Consider the following 23,108-nt stretch of genomic DNA (forward strand, 5'->3'; position numbering starts at 1 on the left):
CAGTAGGCTTCTACAGTCGAGTACAGAAAAGTTGATAGAAGCAGAAGATACTTGAAGACGATGTAATCAGTCCATCACCCTTAAAGTTTTGAGGTGGTCAGTCACTCAGTCTGGAGAAGAGCATTGTTCCATGGAATGAAACAATATGGAGATGAAGTGATAGGATGTTTAGTTTAATATGTTTATTATGCACCCCATACCCATCCTGTGGGCGGTAGTCAAAAGATTACAGAGGTACATAATTGGTCCAGGGACTGGACTCCAAAGTTTTGATAGATGAGCAAGTTACAAAGGTAATGAACTAGATCTGGTCATAATCATGACCAAGTTACAAAGGTAATGAGCTCCAGGTTGAGCTGGTCACACTCATGAATAATTGCAAAAGTAATGAATCATAAACACATTAATCATGAGAATTTACAAAGGTAATGAGCTCCACGTAGAGCTGGTCACAATCATGACAAGTTTCAAAGGTAATGAATGATAAACACGTTATGACATGATTACAATCATAGACAAATTACAGAGTAATGAGCAATTAACAAACATAGTAGGGAATTCATCCATTGCCCCAACAGATGTTGCTAGGTGCCTGTCTCTCCTCAGCAGACAGCCATTGCAAACAGCAGCAAGTTGCCCCGGGATCTGCTGCTTGCACGAGCACCATCGACCCTCCCCAAGAGGTCCAAGAAGCCAGTGACTCCGTTAGCAGCCCGGTGGAGAGCTGTCCTAGGGACATGTCAGGATGGAGCACTTATATAGCGCCAAGAGGTGAGACGTAGGTCACTAGAAGAGGTAAGAACTCAGATGCTGGGAGGTCAGGTCCCTCTCAAATCCAGCCGTTCTCACTAGTAGAGGTTGTCGAAGCTGATTGTAGGTCTGTACCAAGATACCCTTGTGTTGCAGTGTCTGACAGATTGAACATTAAAATGGTATAAAATACCGACAGGTTGTTAGGTAAGACACATATGCAACAGTTAGGTATCTTTATTTCGAAACGTTTCGCCTACACAGTAGGCTTCTTCAGTCGAGTACAGAAAAGTTGATAGAAACAGAAGATACTTGAAGACGATGTAATCAGTCCATCACCCTTAAAGTTTTGAGGTGGTCAGTCCCTCAGTCTGGAGAAGAGCATTGTTCCATGGAATGAAACAATATGGAGATGAAGTGATAGGATGGAGCACTTATATAGCACCAAGAGGTGAGACGTAGGTCACTAGAAGAGGTAAGAACTCAGATGCTGGGAGGTCAGGTCCCTCTCAAATCCAGCCGTTCTCACTAGTAGAGGTTGTCGAAGTTGATTGTAGGTCTGTACCAAGATACCCTTGTGTTGCAGTGTCTGACAGATTGAACATTAAAATGGTATAAAATACCGACAGGTTGTTAGGTAAGACACATATGCAACAGTTAGGTATCTTTATTTCGAAACGTTTCGCCTACACAGTAGGCTTCTTCAGTCGAGTACAGAAAAGTTGATAGAAGCAGAAGATACTTGAAGACGATGTAATCAGTCCATCACCCTTAAAGTTTTGAGGTGGTCAGTCCCTCAGTCTGGAGAAGAGCATTGTTCCATGGTATGAAACAATATGGAGATGAAGTGACAGGATGGAGCCTTATATAGCGCCTGAAGAAGCCTACTGTGTAGGCGAAACGTTTCGAAATAAAGATACCTAACTGTTGCATATGTGTCTTACCTAACAACCTGTCGGTATTTTATACCATTTTAATGTTCAATCTGTCTGACACTGCAACACAAGGGTATCTTGGTACAGACCTACAATCAACTTCGACAACCTCTACTAGTGAGAACGGCTGGATTTGAGAGGGACCTGTCCTCCCAACATCTGAGTTCTTACCTCTCCTAGTGACCTACGTCTCACCTCCTGGCGCTATATAAGGCTCCATCCTGTCACTTCATCTCCATATTGTTTCATACCATGGAACAATGCTCTTCTCCTGACTGAGGGACTGACCACCTCAAAACTTTAAGGGTGATGGACTGATTACATCGTCTTCAAGTATCTTCTGCTTCTATCAACTTTTCTGTACTCGACTGAAGAAGCCTACTGTGTAGGCGAAACGTTTCGAAATAAAGATACCTAACTGTTGCATATGTGTCTTACCTAACAAACTCCAGGTTATCTGACGGCAAGTGTAAGGATACATGCCCAATGGGGTTTGAGTTTACTTGGTTATCTTAGGTTAAATCAATATAATGCTCTCTGTGCCTGTTAAAAATTTGTATGTTATGTACACTGAACTTATATTAAATTGTTTCCACATACATTATGGCCCTGTTGTCGACAGTCCAATGGGTGGCTATTGATAGCACTTTGAACAGCTGAAATATCGCTGTATTACAAGAGCCTTGCTAACACAGGACTAACAATGACTTCCAGTTGGACAGTTTAAGTTTAGAAGGGATACAGGGAAGTATTGGTTTAGTAACAGTTGTAGCTGAGTGCAGGAAACTTCAGGGTAGCGCCAATGATAAAAGAAATATGGGTAGCTTTAAAATATAGGTTGGATGGGTGTAGTTAACTGTAACAATCGGTCTACCGCAGTGCTTAACAGTTGTGTATTAATTTTAGTCTGTTGGAAATACTTTTTCTTATTCATTAGCATAAGAAAAAAAGGTAATCCCAGAGCTGAATCAACACCCTGCAATTTCTGGTAATAAAATATGACTAACCATGTGTACGAATTTATTTATTTGTAGTCAGTGAATTGTTTCCACAGCTGGATTTTGATGATGATTTTTTAAATAAAGAGAAATGTTAATTAAAGCAAAAAGAATCATATATATATATATATATATATATTGTAAAACAAATTGGGTAATATTCAAAGGAAAGCGAGCCATATATCTCAGTATTACTATATTAAGCGAGCACAAACAATTTGACACATGAGTTTTGCCGGACGTGTGTAAGTAAGTAAGTAAGTAAATTTATTCAGGTATACACAATACAGTTACATAGAATTATCATACATAGCAGCATATGTGTAGAGAACCTAGGATAACCCAAAAAAGTCAGACAGAGTGACTTATTTCCATTGGGGTCCTTGTTTATACAAGAATTTCGAAGTATTTAATAGAGCGGACTTTATTCGGGTTACTAACTCGGGAGGAATAATAACCCCCCCAAAAAAGCCACTCAGTGGCTTATTTTTCCTGAGGGCCTAGGTCCTTTTTTCCCAGGAAGTGCTGCATAACACCAGACTAACCTAAGTAAGTTATTATTATTATTTAGGTCTTGCATACTTCTCGTTAATTTTTTTTTCTTACAGTGGCCCTGAGACCATACAGCTGTTATAGACGCAAAGTACTACAATATATATAGATTTAACTAAGGAAGGTCCAATAAAGTCCAACACTGAGACATTTTTGCTGGGGTAAATATAGTTGTAGATGGTAATGGACAGCAGGTGCATGTCTCATTGCCCAAGACTCCCATCTCCTTCCCTCAGACACCCATATGTCTCCTTGCCCCCAGACACCCATACATCTTTGTCCAAGACTGCCATACGTCTCCTTGCCTCGGGTGGCCCTGTGGCCTGGTGGCTGAAGCTCCCACTTCACACACGGAGGGCCCGGGTTCGATTCCCGACGGGTGGAAACATTTCAACACGTTTCCTTACACCTGTTGTCATGTTCACCTAGCAGCAAATAGGTACCTGGGTGTTAGTTGACTGGTGTGGGACACATCCTGGGGGACAAGATTAAGGACCCCAATGGAAATAAGTTAAACAGTCCTCGATGACGCACTGACTTTCTTGGGCTATCCTGGGTGGCTAACCCTCCGGGGTTAAAAATCCGAACAAAATCTTATCTTATCTTATGCCTATGCAGAGGCCTTTGCAGAGGCAAAGGCAATGTTCGCGGCTTTCACTGAGACCCACATAAAGGATCACTTGGACAACGAAATATGGATCCCAGGTTACAACCTATACAGATGTGACAGAGTGAACAGGCAAAAGGGGGGGGTTGGCCTGTACATTGCAGAGTCACTTGTTTGCACAGAACTGCTAAATGCCTCAAATGATGTAGTGGAAGTTTTAGCAGTAAAGGTCGAGAACCAAAACCTAGTCATTGTGGTAGTCTACAAGCCTCCGGATGCAACATCCCAGCAATTCCAGGAACAGCTGTTAAAAATTGACCACTGTCTGGAAAACCTTCCAGCTCCTGCACCCAACATCTTGCTCCTGGGGGATTTCAACTTAAGGCACCTAAAATGGAGGAATATAGCAAATAATATTGTTGCAGTAATAACACCAGGAGGCAGCTCTGATGAAAACTCACACTCACGCGAGCTTTTAAATCTCTGCACAAAATTCAATTTAAACCAGCAAATAATAGAGCCTACTAGACTGGAGAATACACTAGACATCTTCACTAACAATGATAATCTGATAAGAAATGTCACCATATCAAAAACAATATACTCAGATCACAACATAATTGAGGTTCAGTCATGTATGCGTGGAGCCCCAGACCGACATAATGAGATTAGACACGAGGGAGCATTCACCAAATTCAACTTCAATAAAAAAAACATAAAATGGGACCAAGTAAACCAAGTCCTAACCGATATAAGCTGGGAAGATATACTAAGCAACACAGACCCCAACTTATGCCTAGAACAGATTAACTTGGTGGCACTCGATGTATGCACAAGGCTTATTCCTCTAAGAAAAAGGAGGAGTAGATGTAAAATAGACAGAGACAGGCGCTCCCTTTACAGGCGACGGAAAAGAATAACAGAGCGGCTAAAAGAGGTCAATATATCTGAAATGCGTAGGGAGACACTGGTCATAGAAATAGCAAGCATCGAACTTAAGCTAACGGAATCTTATAGGAGTCAGGAATCGCGGGAAGAACTAAAAGCCATAAATGAAATTGAAAGAAACCCTAAGTATTTCTTCTCCTATGCCAAATCAAAGTCGAGATCAACGTCCAGTATTGGGCCCCTACTTAAACAAGATGGGTCCTACACAGATGACAGCAAGGAAATGAGTGAGCTACTCAAGCCCCAATATGACTCAGTTTTTAGCAAGCCGCTAACCAGACTGAGAGTCGAAGATCAAAATGAATTTTTTATGAGAGAGCCACAGAATTTGGTTAACACAAGCCTATCCGATGTTATCCTGACGCCAAATGACTTCGAACAGGCGATAAATGACATGCCCATGCACTCTGCCCCAGGGCCAGACTCATGGAACTCCGTGTTCATCAAGAACTGCAAGAAGCCCCTATCACGAGCCTTTTCCATCCTATGGAGAGGGAGCATGGACACGGGGGTCGTCCCACAGTTACTAAAAACAACAGACATAGCCCCACTCCACAAAGGGGGCAGTAAAGCAACAGCAAAGAACTACAGACCGATAGCACTAACATCCCATATCATGAAAATCTTTGAAAGGGTCCTAAGAAGCAAGATCACCACCCATCTAGAAACCCATCAGTTACACAACCCAGGGCAACATGGGTTTAGAACAGGTCGCTCCTGTCTGTCTCAACTATTGGATCACTACGACAAGGTCCTAGATGCACTAGAAGACAAAAAGAACGCAGATGTAATATATACAGACTTTGCAAAAGCCTTCGACAAGTGTGACCATGGCGTAATAGCGCACAAAATGCGTGCTAAAGGAATAACAGGAAAAGTCGGTCGATGGATCTATAATTTCCTCACTAACAGAACACAGAGAGTAGTCGTCAACAGAGTAAAGTCCGAGGCAGCTACGGTGAAAAGCTCTGTTCCACAAGGCACAGTACTCGCTCCCATCTTGTTCCTCATCCTCATATCCGACATAGACAAGGATGTCAGCCACAGCACCGTGTCTTCTTTTGCAGATGACACCTGAATCTGCATGACAGTGTCTTCCATTGCAGACACTGCAAGGCTCCAGGCGGACATCAACCAAATCTTTCAGTGGGCTGCAGAAAACAATATGAAGTTCAACGATGAGAAATTTCAATTACTCAGATATGGTAAACACGAGGAAATTAAATCTTCATCAGAGTACAAAACAAATTCTGGCCACAAAATAGAGCGAAACACCAACATCAAAGACCTGGGAGTGATCATGTCGGAGGATCTCACCTTCAAGGACCATAACATTGTATCAATCGCATCTGCTAGAAAAATGACAGGATGGATAATGAGAACCTTCAAAACTAGGGAGGCCAAGCCCATGATGACACTCTTCAGGTCACTTGTTCTATCTAGGCTGGAATATTGCTGCACACTAACAGCACCTTTCAAGGCAGGTGAAATTGCTGACCTAGAAAATGTACAGAGAACCTTCACGGCGCGCATAACGGAGATAAAACACCTCAATTACTGGGAGCGCTTGAGGTTCCTAAACCTGTATTCCCTGAAATGCAGGCGGGAGAGATACATGATTATATACACCTGGAAAATCCTAGAGGGACTAGTACCGAACTTGCAAATGAAAATCACTCACTACGAAAGCAAAAGACTTGGCAGACGATGCAACATCCCCCCAATGAAAAGCAGGGGTGTCACTAGCACGTTAAGAGACCATACAATAAGTGTCAGGGGCCCGAGACTGTTCAACTGCCTCCCAGCATACATAAGGGGGATTACCAACAGACCCCTGGCAGTCTTCAAGCTGGCACTGGACAAGCACCTAAAGTCGGTTCCTGATCAGCCGGGCTGTGTCTCGTACATTAGTGTGCGTGCAGCCAGCAGTAACAGCCTGGTTGATCAGGCTCTGATCCACCAGGAGGCCTGGTCACAGACCGGGCCGCGGGGGCGTTGACCCCCGGAACTCTCTCCAGGTAAACTCCAGGTATTCCATATATTTACAACATCTGTCATAATGTTTCTCTATCCACTCTATCATATGTCTTTTCTATAATCATAAATCCAACAAAGAGCTCCTTACCTTTATTTAAGAATTGTCTACTTACATACTTCAATGTAAACACTCAGTCTATACATCCTCTTCTCTTCCTAAAACTACCTGTTCCTCTGCAGTGTTACCCTTAACTCTTTAATAATAATAATAATAATAATAATTTTATTTCAGCATGATACATGTACAAAGGAGTATAACAATTAGGTGTACATGCCAAAAGCCCCTTTATATGCAGAGAATTTCAGGCAAACTTAAGGTTAATTTTGTACATAAGGTTATTAGGTGAGTTACAATGAATACAAGAGAATTGAATATTCTATTAGCTCATACTGTATGGCTTTAATAAGTTTGGTAGGGAAGAATTACAATTTTGATTATTAATCTAAGGTGGACACAGTGGAACGATTAACATTTGAGAGGCTTACAGATATTGAGAGTAAGTATATACATATTGATTATGATGTTTTACCTATGATCATGATATTGAGCAAAGCATGTATAGTTTTTAGTTTGTATTTATGATGAGCTGGGATAGGTTAAGAAGATAAGGTGTTTTTTAACTGTAGTTCTAAAAATTCTAGGTGAGCCAGTGGCTCTGGAGATTTTTGGCAGAGAGTTCCAGATTTTGGGCCCTTTTATGTACATTGAGTTTTTGAAAAGATTTAGCCTGACATGGGGAATGTCAGAGATTTTTGTGCCTAGTATTGTGTCTATGGGTCCTATTGCAATTGTCAAGAAAGTGCTTCAGGTCGGGATTTATATTAAAATTGATCGTTCTGTAAATGTAGATTGCACAGTAATACGAGTGAATGTTTTGTATAGTGAGTAGGTTTAGGTCTTTGAAGAGTAGGGGGAGGGGGGGAGAGTGTTGTCTAGCAGTGGATTGTGTGATCATTTGCAATGCAGCTTTTTTGTTGGGTTATTATTGGCTTTAGGTGATTTATCATTGTGGAACCCCAGGCAAAAATAGCATAGGTGAGGTAGAATAGTATAATGTAAGTAGTGCTTTTTGTGGTACATAGTAATGTATCTTTGAGAGGATGCCAACTGTTTTAGATGCTTTTTTTTTTTATGTGTTGGATATGGGTATTGAATTTCAAGTTGCTGTCAAGGTGCAGACCCAGAAATTTTCCCTCTTTATGTTTAATGATAAGGATGTTAAACATAATGTTTAGTTGGACCTCACTTGCTTTATTCCCAAACATAATGTAAAAGGTTTTGTCTATATTAAGTGTAAGTTTATTGACAGTCATCCATACACTTTACCCAGTACATATATGCAACAGACTTATTTCCCTACAATTCTTACACTCTTTTATCCCTTTTTCCATTATACAAAGGAACTATGTATGTCCTCTGCTAATCCATAAATACCTTACCCCCTTCCCCTTTTCTACACATGATGAACACATACACTAACTACTACAAAACTATATCCCCACTTGCTCTTAATAATTTTGTCTTGATCCCATCTATTCCAGCTGCTTTAACCTCTTACGTTCTACCCACTGCCTCACTTACTGCTCCCCACATTCACAATGGCTTTTTATCCCTGTTGCATGAAATCACTGCCTCCCTTTCTTAATCAACATTTAACAACTCTTCATCAAAATATTCTCTTCAGCTCTGCTTCCACCTTCCTTTTATTAAATTTTAAATTTTGATAAATTTCATTTTTTAAATGGTACTAAATTGTAATACATACATCATATTATAAATTGTTTTAAATTGTTCTATTGTAATACTGTAATTTTTATAAACTAATTCAATAGTGTAATTATTCTCTACTGAACTTCTCTACTAGACTTACTAAAGTCATATAGCATTACCTAATAATACTCAGTTCTCTTGTACTCATTGTAACTCATCCAATGACCATATGAACTGTTATTGCCTTATTAACCCTTTCAGGGTCCGTCCCGTAGATCTACGGCTTTACGTTCAGGGTCCAAACCGTAGATCTACGTCATGAGTTCAGCTCACTCTGATAAACTGTGAGTGGTACATTTGGGCCTAGATATGAGAGAATACATCTATGTGGTATGTGTGCACCACAAAAAACAGATCCTGCAGCACACCGTGTATAATGAGAGAAAAAAACTGAAATCATGATTTTTCGATTAAAACAGCGACTTTGCAGTGTTTTTTCGTATGTTTTTTATAGTTGTATTTGCGATTTCTTGGTCTTATTTGATAGAATGGAAGACATATTACAGAAATAGAGATGATTTTGATTGGTTTTAGCACTGGAAATGGCTTGAAACTGAGCTCAAAGTAGCAGAAATGTTAAATTTTTGCCGATATTCAAGAGTAAACAAACGACCTCACACGTCTAATACACGTCAGCTGGTGGGTCTAATATACATTCACAAATATGGTGATGATATTTATACAATTATTAGAGTATTGCATAACAGTAAATCTTCTGTTTTTTGGTGTGAATAAAAATTCATTATGTGAATAAAAAATAAAAATGGAATTTATTTGTAAAGCCTCAAAACGTAACTAATGAACAGAGAAAATGTTAGTTTAGTTCCAGGAATACCTACATTGTTTATTCTGGACCCTATTTTGAAATTGGAATATTTTGAACTTCGTGTTAAATTAGCCATATTAACAATTTCCGATCACTTTAATTTGTAGTTGAAACAGTTGACTTGGCGATTTCTTGTGTTCAATCGATAGAACAGAAGTAATGCTTGTGAAATAGCTAAGAATTTGGTTGACTGGAATAATGTAATTGGCCTAAAATGGGAGTCAAAGTCGGCAAAATCGCTGATTCGTAAATATCGCTGACACATCAAAATTCACGAGAGCATAATTTCGTCAATTTTCCATCAAATTTCGTACTTTTTGTTTTATTACCTTCACAAAAAGATTCTCTACCATTTCATAAGAAAAAATAACAAATTTTTTTTTTTAAATTCTTGGACACTGGAGCACCACTTCAGATTTGGGCCTTGGACCCTGAAGGGGTTAATCTTAAGTTAGTTTTAAGTTTGCCTAAAATACTCTGCATACAAAGGGGTTTTTAGCATGTACACCCAACTATTATATTCCTTTGTACAACCATGTATAATGTCAAAACGGTGGGGATCCTCTCCAAGATACGATACTATGTACTGCAAACTGCCCTTCTCACACTATACCATTCACTTATATATCCATACCTCACCTATGCTATCTGTGCTTGGGGTTCAACTGCAGCAACACACCTAAAGCCAATAATAACCCAACAAAAAGCCACAGTAAGAATAATCACTAAATCCCATCCCTGGCAACACCCCCCTCCCACTCTTCATAGATCTAAACTTACTCCCTGTTCAGAACATCCACACTTACTACTGAGCAATCTATGTCTACAGGACCTTAAATTCCAATATTAACCTTGACCTAAAACACTTTCTTGATAGTTGTGACAGGATCCACAGGCATAACACCAGACACAAACATCTCTATGACATTCCTCGTGTTCGACTAAATCTACAAAAATTCAATGTATTTCAAAGGACCTAAAATCTGGAACACCCTACCTGAAAACTCCAGAACTGCAGACACATTCATCACTTTCAAAACTACAGTTAGAAAACATCTTATCTCCCTGATCCACCCCGACAACTAACTACATGATAACCATCTGGTGGTTCAAAATCACACTCACTCACCCACTGACTATAACCCAGAAATACTAATCTTAATCTTAAAATAATAAATCCTAACTAGTCATAAGTTTGCCTATGATACTCAAATATAGACACCTTGTATTGTGCCAAAACAAAAGCATTCACATTGCTAAACTCACAAATTATGATGTAGTCACTTAGCCTTAATACTAAAATCTGTAAGGATTTAATGTTAAGAATTAATCTAAGTCTGCTCGAAATGCCTAGCCATGCTAGGTGTCCTAGTGGCCCCCTCTGTAATTAGTATTTTATAACATGTAAACCACAAAATACCCAAAACCTGTAAACCCAACATTGTAACCATTATAGAGAATAAACTTGAATTGAATTGAATTGAATTGAACTATTAACCCTTTGACTGTCGAAAGGCCCAATCCTGAAGTGTCTCTTAGTGTTGCAAAATATTTGAAAAAAAAAAAACTATTTTTTCTTATGAAAATGTTAAGATTATTTTTCTGATTGTTTTAGTCCAAAAAAAAAAATAATTTTCCCATCAGTACTTACCCAGATATAGAGGCATGAAGTTTGCAGAAAATGAGCCATGTATGGCAACAGCGGCGACTGCCGCTCACCAGGTAAACTTTGGTTTACTTGTATTTGAAGGTTTGTTGTTTTTTTCACTATTTTATTTTTTCACATAACTTATGTGGCCTGTGAGACCAAAGTAAGGTGCAATGTACATATATACACTCGTTGTATACAACACAATAAGCACACAAACATAATTATCAATATATTGTTTACAAAACTTGTTTACAAAAACAAATAATACAAAAAATTGTTTATTACTATTCTTCTATAATACACCTACCATCCGACTTACGACCTGCTCGACTTACGACGACTCGACTTACGACCGTGTTTTTTATGCCAAATTTCTGGGAAATAAACAAGTGTTTGTGTTGTACACAGTGTTTTTCCTAAACCTTACAGTATAAAATACAGTACTAACAGCATAAAAAGTAAAGTAAAACATGAAATACCAATATAAGACAATAAAATAAAGTCATTTCAAAAATGTTATGTTGATATTCAGTAGTAAAGTTCGACTTACGACCATTTCGACTTACGACTGGTTTCTCGGAACTGAACTCGGTCGTAAATCGGATGGTAGGTGTATATATACCAATATACAGTCACTGGACATATTCTTAGAAGTTCTGCAGCTTGTGTAACTCTTTGAAACATGGTGTCATACACAATGGTGTTTTTACACTCCTCACACATAAAACCAGTGTGTGTGCATTTTTGTGGAAGTTATTTTTTTATGTGCAAAGACAAAATACCTCGTCTGAGCAGTTTTCTTCAAAGTATTAGCAGGCAGTTGTGTTATGTAGTTATCCTAGGTAAATGGTCGTGTGTCATCAATCCTTCCTGCATTCCTTTCCTACCTGCATTCCTTTCCTACCTTCCTTCCTACATTCCTTCGTCTTTCCTTACTTTTTTCCTTCCTTTGATCTCGTCCTTCCTTCATTCCTGCATTCCATTCTTCCTTCTGGTTTCTGTAATATATATACACATATATAGTCACTAGATACTTTCATATAACTGCTATTATCTTCAGCAAGCTTGTCTTGTGTGCGAGTGTGTGGCTTATGATTGTTTTGAGTCAGGAGTTGGCAGCTGTCAAAATGACATATCGTCTCATTACTCACTCCCCCTACCGCCTGTCAAAACAGTGGGGTCGGATGCTGCTTCCCCTCCATTCTATCTAATTATCTTTCTCCCTCATTCTATCTCTTTCAATCTGTCTCTCTCTTTCTCTCTGTCTATCGCTGTCTCACAGGTACACATAAATACAAGTATACATAGTGTAAACTACCTAGGATAATCCAAAAAATCCAGACAAAGTGCTATACTCTGCTTGAAGATGTGAGTAAACGTGATGATGACACAGTCTTGTGGCTCTCTCTGAGACAGAGAGCTAGACGGATAGACAGGGAGCTTGGTAGACAGACAAATAGACAGACAGAAATGTTAGTGTACCAGCAAAAACAAAGGGAGGGCGATGGTCATCTAATCTTTTCTTATCAGCTGCACCCTCCCCCACCCTCGTTTATGCTCATTAAACGTCAGCTCTTATCAGATGTTAGCTCCCCTTATCTTGTCACTGTCATGGGGTGGACTTTTTTTCATGCTTCAAGGGAACATATTATTATTATTATTACATTTTCTTCTTCTTCTTCTTCTTCTTCTTTCTTCTTCTTCTTCTTCTTCTTCTTCTTTCTTCTTCTTTTTTCTTCTTCTTTCTTCTTCTTTCTTCTTCTTTCTCTTCTTCTTCTTCTTCTTCTTCTTCTTCTTCTTCTTCTTCTTTTTTCTCTTCATCCTCTTCCTCCTCCTCTTCCTCCTCCTCTTCCTCCTCCTCTTCTTCCTCCTCTTCCTCCTCCTCCTCCTCTTCCTCCTCCTCTTCCTCCTCCTCTTCCTCTTCCTCCTCCTCTTCCTCCTCCTCTTCCTCTTCCTCCTCCTCTTCTTCCTCCTCCTCCTCTTCTTCCTCCTCCTCCTCTTCTTCCTCCTCCTCCTCTTCTTCCTCCTCCTCTTCTTCCTCCTCCTCCTCTTCTTCCTCCTCCTCCTCTTCTTCCTCCTCTTCTTCCTCCTCCTCCTCTTCTTCTTCCTCCTCCTCTTCTTCCTCCTCCTCCTCTTCTTCCTCCTCCTCCTCCTCCTCCTCTTCTTCCTCCTCCTCCTCCTCCTCCTCTTCTTCCTCCTCCTCCTCCTCCTCCTCCTCCATTGTCTTTGATCTCAAACCCCTCAAAATCATGAAATTGATCTTCACTGACACTTCCATCTGTGTTAGAGCATCACTTGGGAAGAGAAGAGTCCCAGATTTGCTGGGGAGTCACATATTTCTTACCTCTAGACATGCTGAAAAAGGACGACTGAAATGGCATTCCCACAATGCACCACTGGCTCCCCAATTTTTTTTATATGGTGCACACTGACCATGGAGACCCATTCTCTCACATGTGGGCCTACCAGCTTTCTCCTGCTTGATTTGAAGCCGCTGGAATTTATGCGTATAGATACGTCAAACATGGTATCTCCTGTGACTTATATATACAACTGCGACAGTCAAGGGGTTAAATTCATTTGTTCCTTAGGTTTTATCAGCTTATTGATCTCACTCCAAAACTTTTTTCTTATTTTCAGCAAAATCTGTTGATAAAACCTCACCCACTCTCTCCACCACCCCTTTTAAGCTCTCTTTTACTCTCGTATACTCCACCCTCTGTATATTATTTCTCCATTGCAAAAATCTCTCATATGCTAACTTTTTCTCACCACCCTCTTTACCTCTTCATTCCACCAATCACTCCTCCTACCTCCCATGCCCACCCTCCTATACCCATAAACTTCTGCTGCACACTCTAAAACTATATTCTTAGATCTGCCCCATACCTCTTTGACACACTCTTCATTATCTTTACTATCTCTAGCCCACCATCCTCCCAATAGTTGCTGAGATTTTACCCTTACTATCTTTTCCTTTAATAACTTTCACTTCTCTCTTACCCACTTATGATAATTTGTTTACCGGTATATTTGTCAAATATTAAGCATGAGTTTTTATTTTGAATCTTCATGCATACTTAAAATTAATATTGATGTGCTGTATATTGCTTGCAGGATGGAAGGAGAAAAAGATATAGCAAAGGAGGCAGTTTTGGTTCACTCTGAACCAGTACCAGAAGGAACACCTACAGTCAGAGGTATTTTACTGGTCTTTTATTAATGACAGTCACAAAGTATTATTTTGTCTACCATACTCTTTCTATGGATATTTTTGTTACGTATCTCCAGTCAGCAAATATAGGAAAGTAAAAATGATTTATGTAACATTGGTTGTGGCTATTATTACTGCATCTTAATATTGCCATTGAAAGGCAGGTGAAATTCCATATCTAGAGAATGTATAGAAAACTTTGTGTCATGAACATGCAAGATGACAGGAAAACCTTACAAACTTCTACTGTGTACTACTGTTGCCCCAAGAATCAGCAACAGAATGACCAGGGCAAAAACTAACTGTGTAATTACTTATATCTAGCTACAGTTGTAGTTACTGTTGTCTCTTAATGCACCTTCTTCAGAAGTTACCTGAAATTCACACCATTTTCAAAACTTTTCAGTGGTTGTAGCACTTGCTATCTCTTAAATTAGGGCACTGTTCAACCATTCTGCAACAAAAAAATTTCAGGTACAGTATATGAAATGTTGCATAGCAGGACAGAATAAGTGCCAAATTCAAACAATTGAGAGATATGTATGTGTGTAGGAGATTGGAGTTGTGATGTGTTATGGAGCTCTGAGCCTAACTTACAGATGCAGAAGACAATATCTACACATTCCAAGAAGCAGAGGAAATGTTAAGGAGTCAGTTCATTCACTAACCTGGATATTGGCCACAACAGCACCTCGTGTATTATATTCAAACTTATCTTGATTGTTAAATATTTATTAATTAGTTTATTAATTAGTTTTACTCCTAGATTTAGTCTGCCCAATATGTTGCACATTGCTATGGGTATTTCCATTGAGATATTAAACAGATTTTTTGGAAAATGAGCTATAATTGTTAATCCCTCATCATTATAGGTATTTTGAATTAATTTGACCTAAATTTTATATACAGAAGCACAGCGGTTTCATGTGTCTGTCATACTTTTGCAGATTTTTTTCACAGTCACACATGCCTCAGGAATATATCACCTACCAATAAAGAGATTTAACTGTGCCCTAATCCTAGTACAGTGGACCCCCGGTTCGCGATATTAATCCGTTCCTGAGAGCTCATCATAAGAGAGCTCATTATAAGAAATAATGGAAATCAAATTAATCTGTGCAAGACACCCAAAAGTATGAAAAAAAACTTTTACCACATGAAATATTAAGTTTAATGCAATAGAATAATTACAATAACAACAATAACAATAGAATAATAACAATAGAATAATTGACACTTACCTTAATGAAGATCTGGTGATGATTGATGGGATGGGAGGAGGGGAGAGTGTTGAACCTATTGTTTAGAAGGGGAATCCCCCTCCATTAGGACTTGAGGTAGCAAGTCCTTTTCTGGGATTACTTCCCTTCTTCTTTTAATGCCACTAGGACCAGCTTGAGAGTCACTGGACTTCTGTCGCACAACATATCTGTCCATAGAGGCCTGTACCTCTCGTTCCTTTAAGACTTTCCTAAAGTGGTTCACAACATTGTCAGTGTAATAGTCACCAGCATGACTTGCAATAACTGTGTTAGGGTGATTTTCATCCATGAAGGTTTTCAGTTCAACCCACTGTGCACACATTTCCTTAATTTTTGAAGTAGGCACAATGGATTCCACAACTGGCATAGGTTTCTCAGGGTTAGCCCCAAACCCTTCAAAATCTTTCTTAATTTCCATACTAATTCTCACCCTTTTTACCACAGGGTTGGCACTAGAAGCTTTCTTGGGGCCCATCGTGACTTATTTTGCAGAAACAAGCACCAAAAACAGTGATAATATGGATAATATGGAATGTACCGAATGTATCCTTAGATGCGCGCACACTGGCTGGCATGTAAACACTGGCACACACGGGGCAGTTCAGGCCACACATGGACATGTCTTGTAAGAATCGTATCGCATACCGGGTTTTATAACGGGAACCGAGGCAAATTTTTTGCGATATAATGCATCGGATACCAGATTTATCGGATACCGATAGCATCGCGAACCGGGGGTCCACTGTATAGTGTTTCATATGTTATAACAGGATGATTATAGACCTTAATAGAGTACTGTATTATATTATGTCTCCAGGTTATGACTTCAATGATGGCATCAACTACCATGAACTTTTCCAGACATATAGATATTCTGGCTTTCAAGCAACAAGCTTTGGTTGTGCAGTGGAAGAAATTAAAAAGATGGTATGTTTTTGTGTTGTATATTCTTGTGTTCTCTGTATGTATCACTATCACTGGCAGTTATACACCACCCATGTGTGAACAAAGAATGTTAATGAAACAAGAAGTGCAACAAGCCACTGTCTTTTGCTCTACTTGTTTACATCAAAAGAAGAGGGAGGAATTTTGATGCTGGTGAGGAGATTTTAAGCTGAGGAACTGAAGTCACTGTCTCTGTTCCTGAATTAAACTTGAGTACATCCCATTCCCCAGGTGCTGAATGACTTTTATTAGATTAGGGCTTTCCCATGAATTCAGTATAATAATAATATAGTACAACCCTTGTATCTGTGGGGGATACATTCCAAGGACTTGCTACGGATACTGAAACCATGGATAGTAGCAAACCCTACTATAAACCATGGATAGTAGCATACCTACTATAAAGTTTAATTGATAAATTCTGCACAATAAGTGGAGAATTATCACTTTTTCACTAATAGGAAGCACTTTACAGCTTCTTTTAAGCTTTGAAGAACTGCCATCTTCTCTACTTTGCACTTTGGGGCCATTATTATGCAAAACAGTGGATAACTGAAACTGCAGATACTGAATCAGTGGATACAGGACTCAAGTCTGGCTAACCGGTTTCCCTGAATCTCTTCACAAAATATTATCCTGCTCAAACTCCAATAGCTTGTCAGGAATCTCAGATATAAAAAGTAAAAGTAAAATTGCAGTATATGGTAGTTATACACAAAAGCCACCATTTGCACATCATGTTTGGCTTGTCATGTTTTTTTATATTAAAAAAGTTGCAGTACAAATGCATTCTTATTAAATAGTACAATTATTTTTTTTATTAACACATCGGCTATTTCCCAAAAAGGTAGGATGGCCCGAAAGAGCAAACGTTTCGCTATCATTCACTCCATCAGTGTCTTGCCAGAGGTGTGCTTTACACTACAGTTATAAAACTGCAACATTAACACCCCTCCTTCAGAGTGCAGGCACTGTACTTCCCATCTCCAGGACTCAAGTCCAGTCTGCTGGTTTCCCTGAATCCCTTCATAAATATTACCCAACAGCACGTTAAGTCCTTAAAACCATTTCTCTCCATTCGCTCGTATCTAACTCGCTCATGCATGCTTGCTGGAAGTCCAAGCACCTCACACACAAAACCTCCTTTACCCCCTCCCTCCAACCTTTCTTAGGCCAACCTCTACCTTGCCTTCCCTCCACTACAGAGTTATACACCAGAAGTCATTCTATTTTGTTCCAACCTCTCTACATGTCTGAACCACCTCAACAACCGCTCCTCAGCCCTCCGGATAATAATTGTGGTAATCCTGCACCTCCTCCTAATTTCCAAACCATGAATTCTCTGCATGAAATTCACACCACACATTGCCCTCAGACACGACATCTCCACTGTCTCCAGCCTTCTCCTTGTTGTAACATTCACCACCCATGTTTTGCATCCATATAAGAGCATTAGTATAACTACATTCTCATACATTCCCCTCTTTGCTTCCATGGACAAAGTTCTTTGTCTCCACAGACTCCTCAGTGCACCATTAACCTTTTTCCCCTCTTCAATTCTATGATTCACCTCATCTTTCATAGACCCATCTGCTGACACATCCACTCCTAAATATCTTAATACATTCACCTCCTCCATACTCTCTCCCTCCAATCTGATATCCAATCTTTCGTTACCTAATTTTTTTGTTCTCCTCATCACCTTACTCTTTCCTATATTCACTTTTAATTTTCTTCTTTTACATACCCTACCAAACTCATCCACCAACCTCTGCAACTTCTGTTCAGAATCTCCCAAAAGCACAGTGTCACCAGCAAAGAGCAACTGTGACAACTCCCACTTTGTGTTAGATTCTTTATCTTTTAATCCCACACCTCTTGCCAACACCCAAGCATTCACTTCTCTTACAACCCCATCTATAAATATATTGAACAACCATGGTGACATCGCACATCCTTGTCTAAGGCCTACTTTTACTGGGAAATAATCTCCCTCTCTCCTCACTAGCCTCGTGAAAACTTTTCACCACTTACAGTAACCTACCTCCTATTCCATATAGTATTTGCAACATTTGCCACATTGCCCCCCTATCCACCCTGTCATACGTCTTTTCCAAATCCATAAATGCCACAAAAACCTCTTTACCCTTATCTAAATGCTGTTCACCTATATGTTTCACTGTAAATACTTGCTCTACACACCCCCTAGCCTTCCTAAAGCCTCCTTGTTCATCTGCTATTCTACTCTGTTTTATTCTTAATTCTTTCATTAATAACTCTGCCATGCACTTTAGCAGGTATACTCAACAGACTGCCAATCCCTAGGTACCTTACCTTCTTCCATATATTTATTAAATAAAACCACCAACCACTCTAGAACTGTACCCCACCTCCTTTTAACATTTCTATCTTTATCCCATCAATCCCAGCTGCCTTACCCCTTTTCAGACATAAACATAAAATATTTTTAAAATGCAAGAAAAAACATCACAAATCATTATGCAGTTCTAGGTGTAGACACTTGCAGTTGTACACATCGAGACAGTGAGCAGAAGGAGAACACGTCCAGTCAGGTCCAGTTTACATATTGTACATCACTCATACGAGTGATAGTGTCCTGCAAATCTTCAGTTGCAGCTAAACTAAGCGACATTAAAAACACAAAAATACTGCCAAGCACAAGAAAACTGAAGAACCATCCAGTATACAAAAACAAACAATGGAACTCAAGGACCCCCAGTGGAAATAAGTCACTGGTCTGACTTTTTTTTTTGGGTTATCCTAGGTGGTTTACACATGTTACAATGTATGATAATTTGTGTAATTTTATTTATGTGTACTTGTAACTAATAAACTTAATAATTTGAAAGCCTAAGCAATGATGTAAGAAAAACAGAGGGAAATATTATGTCGTTGTTCATTGCTGAACATTGTTCATTATGAGTAGTTGACCATTACAGCATTGGGATTTAGCAGATCTAGAATAATTGCCTCTATACTAGCACATTTCTTAGCACTGTCTCACATAAATGTAGCACATTTTAGCTGGCTGTTGCAGCTGACTGGCAAACCTGTCAGTCACCTGCATAAGTGGTAAGTAATCACAGAATGAACCATCAGCACATATTTTTATATGTAATGCCACAGGCTTAATATAACTTTATTACTGCTATTACTGTTGGTATCTTTTTTTTTTCCCCAAATTTAGCCAGTCAGAATGGGGGGGGGGGAGCATCCTCAGTACTGGAGCACCTTGTTCGCTGTAAAATACGGTAAGTTGTTTTTAATTTACATAAATGCCTATGATAAAGTTTGATAAATTACTCACAATAAGTGGAGAATTAGCACTTTTTCACTGATGGGAAGCACATCATGACTTCTCTTAGGTTTTGAAGAACTGCCACCATCACTACTTTTGTGCTTTGGTGACATTATCAAGCAAAATTAAGGGTTATTTTTAGGCCACAGTAAATTGTGGATAATTGAAACCACAGAAACCAGAGCCATTGATATGAAGGTTCTACTATATTGATGTTTTGAAGAAAATGGAGATACGTATTTGATAAGCTTAAGAGTGGCACACACGTAACAGAGATGGCATGAGCACATGGTCTGAATGGGGCATCATTTCTTATAATTGGGAAGAACACAGTAAAGGTATGAGCTTGTGCAGCGAGTAACCCAAGTTGTGATTTGAAAAGAATGACTCATAGGTCACAACAGCTAAATAAGACAGAAACTTATCAGCAGGAAACCAAGAAAGATTTACCACTTAATTTCAGCTTGCTACTTTGTGGTAATGCATCATGTTTTTTTTTAAGTGTAAGCCCATTGTTATTAAGATTCCCTGTGCTTCAAAAAGTACAAATAAAACCACCTCACCAGTCATTTGGAAATCAAATCACTCAGCATGGATGACAAAGGAATGATTTGTTAACTAGTTTAAACATCACTTTATTCTGGAATCATGTTTTACCAGTGCAGTAAGAACTCTGTGTTTTTACCACAAAATACATCTTCAATATAACACTGGATCAAAGAGTTATTAAGACATTTTAATGCATTTATAAATGAAAAGTGATGAAGAAACTTGTTAGAGCAGTGGACACTGACTCAAGCCATGGAATGCCAGACTTCTGGCATGAATTTAAAATAACAGATGCCATCAGCATGGAACGAAGTGTCCCATTCAACATTAAATGCAGGCAGGGGAAAATTATGGCCTGGTGTGGTGAATCCTTTTATAGGTTTTCCCTCAGTTGAGAGCCAGGTGCAGGAAATTGTTCACCTGGCAAGGTGACTGCCAGGAAGAAAATGTGAATGAGCTCTTAGAAGATGATGAGGAAGTAAGAAGCCTAGAGGAAATATGGGCAGACCTCAGTACCCAGATACCAGGGAGGCAGATAACAGATGAAGATGAGGAAGAAAATCCTGAAGAACAATCACTGCCACAGTTACATGAGCAGTTCCATATTGTTGGTAAAGTTGCAAACATTTACAATGAAGATCTTCTTCTTTCAACGTACCAGCCGTATCTCACTGAGGTGGGGTGGCCCAAAAAGAAAAACGAAAGTTTCTCCTTTTAAATTTAGTAATATATACAGGGGAAGGGGTTACTGGCCCCTTGCTCCCGGCATTTTAGTCGCCTCTTACAACACGCATGGCTTACGGAGGAAGAACTCTGTTCCACTTCCCCATGGAAATAAGAGGAAATAAATAAGAACAAGAACTAGAAAGAAAATAGAAGAAAACCCAGAGGGATGTGTATATATATATGCTTGTACTTGTATGTGTAGTGTGACCTAAATGTAAGTAGAAGTACCTGGAGTTTACCTGGAGAGGGTTTCGGGGGTCAACGCCCACGCGGCCCAGTCTGAGACCAGGCCTCACAGTGGATCAGGGTCTGATCAACCAGGTTGTTACTAATGGCCGCACGCAAGCTGACGTACGAACCACAGCCACAGTTTATGAGACAGAAAAAAGACACCAGCAATCCTCCCATGTAAAACAATTACAGGGTTTCATTTTACACCCACTTCACAGGACGGTAGTACCTCCCTGGGCGATTACTGTCTTCCAGCCTACTACCTAGGTTCTTTCTTTCTTTCTTTCTTTCAACACACTGGCCGTATCCCACCAAGGCAGGGTGGCCCAAAAAGAAAAACGAAAGTTTCTCCTTTTACATTTAGTACTATATATAGGAGAAGAGGTTACTAGCCCCTTGCTCCCTGCATTTTAGTCGCTTCTTACAACACTCGTGGCTTAGGGAGGAAGAATTCTGTTCCACTTCCCCATGGAGATAAGAGGAAATAGACAACAATAAGAGCTAGAAAGAAAATAGAAGAAAACCCAGAGGGGTGTGTATATATGTGCTTGTACATGTATGTGTAGTGTGACCTAAGTGTAAGTAGAAGTAGCAAGAGATACCTGAAATCTTGCATGTTCATGAAACAGAAAAAAGGACACCAGCAATCCTACCATCATGTAAAACAATTACAGGCTTTCATTTTGCACTCACTTGGCAGGACGGTGGTACTTCCCTGGGCGGTTGCTGTCTACCAACCTACTACCTATGACTACCTAGGTTACAGTGAAGATTTTTTTTTTTTCTTTTTCAACAAGTCGGCCGTCTCCCACCGAGGCAGGGTGACCCAAAAAAGAAAGAAAATCCCCAAAAAGAAAATACTTTCATCATCATTCAACACTTTCACCACACTCACACATTATCACTGTTTTTGCAGAGGTGCTCAGAATACAACAGTTCAGAAGCATATACATATAAAGATACACAACATATCCCTCCAAACTGCCAATATCCCAAACCCCTCCTTTAAAGTGCAGGCATTGTACTTCCCATTTCCAGGACTCAAGTCCGACTATATGAAAATACGTAACCGGTTTCCCTGAATCACTTCACTAAATATTACCCTGCTCACACTCCAACAGATCATCAGGTCCCAAGTACCATTCGTCTCCATTCACTCCTATCTAACACGCTCACGCACGCTTGCTGGAAGTCCAAGCCCCTCGCCCACAAAACCTCCTTTACCCCCTCTCTTCAACCCTTTCGAGGACGACCCCTACCCCGCCTTCCTTCCCCTATAGATTTATATGCTTTCCATGTCATTCTACTGTAATCCATTCTCTCTAAATGACCAAACCACCTCAACAACCCCTCTTCTGCCCTCTGACTAATACTTTTATTAACTCCACACCTTTTCCTAATTTCCACACTCCGAATTTTCTGCATAATACAGTGGACCCCCGCATATCGACTTTAATCCGTGCAAGAGGGCTCATTGTTATGCGAAATGATCGGTATGCGAATGAATTTTCGCCATAAGAAATAATGGAAATCAAATTAATCCGTGCAAGACACCCAAAAGTATGAAAAAAAAAAAATTTTACCACATGAAATGTTAATTTTAATACACACAAACTGAAAAAGGCATGCACAATTACATGACACTTACTTTTATTGAAGATCTGGTGATGATTGATGGGATGGGAGGAGGGGAGAGAGAGTGTTAGTGTTTAGAAGGGGAATCCCCTTCCATTAAGACTTGAGGTGTCGAGTCCTTTTCTGGGGTTACTTCCCTTCTTCTTTTAATG

General features: G+C 39.6%; 1 protein-coding gene across 8 annotated transcripts in view; it reads left to right on the plus strand.

The window, feature by feature from the left end:
- Nucleotides 1-2,477: 2,477 nt before the first annotated feature.
- The window catches only part of Dhps (Deoxyhypusine synthase), a 94,458-nt gene continuing 73,827 nt past the window's right edge, over nt 2,478-23,108 (plus strand). The window contains exons 1-3 of one of the 8 annotated variants that reach the window (XM_070090031.1): nt 2,478-2,673; nt 14,193-14,275; nt 16,369-16,478. In XM_070090031.1, coding sequence (XP_069946132.1) covers nt 2,528-2,673; nt 14,193-14,275; nt 16,369-16,478 — 339 coding nt within the window. In that variant the 5' untranslated portion in view covers nt 2,478-2,527. Of the gene's footprint in view, nt 2,674-2,874; nt 2,959-2,990; nt 3,233-14,192; nt 14,276-16,368; nt 16,479-23,108 lie in introns of those variants that run through there. The other 7 variants (XM_053782042.2, XM_053782035.2, XM_053782037.2 and 4 more) reach the window with 7 other exon arrangements.

The sequence above is a fragment of the Cherax quadricarinatus genome, chromosome 30, assembly GCF_038502225.1.
Source record: "Cherax quadricarinatus isolate ZL_2023a chromosome 30, ASM3850222v1, whole genome shotgun sequence".
Taxonomy (NCBI): Eukaryota; Metazoa; Arthropoda; class Malacostraca; order Decapoda; family Parastacidae; genus Cherax; species Cherax quadricarinatus.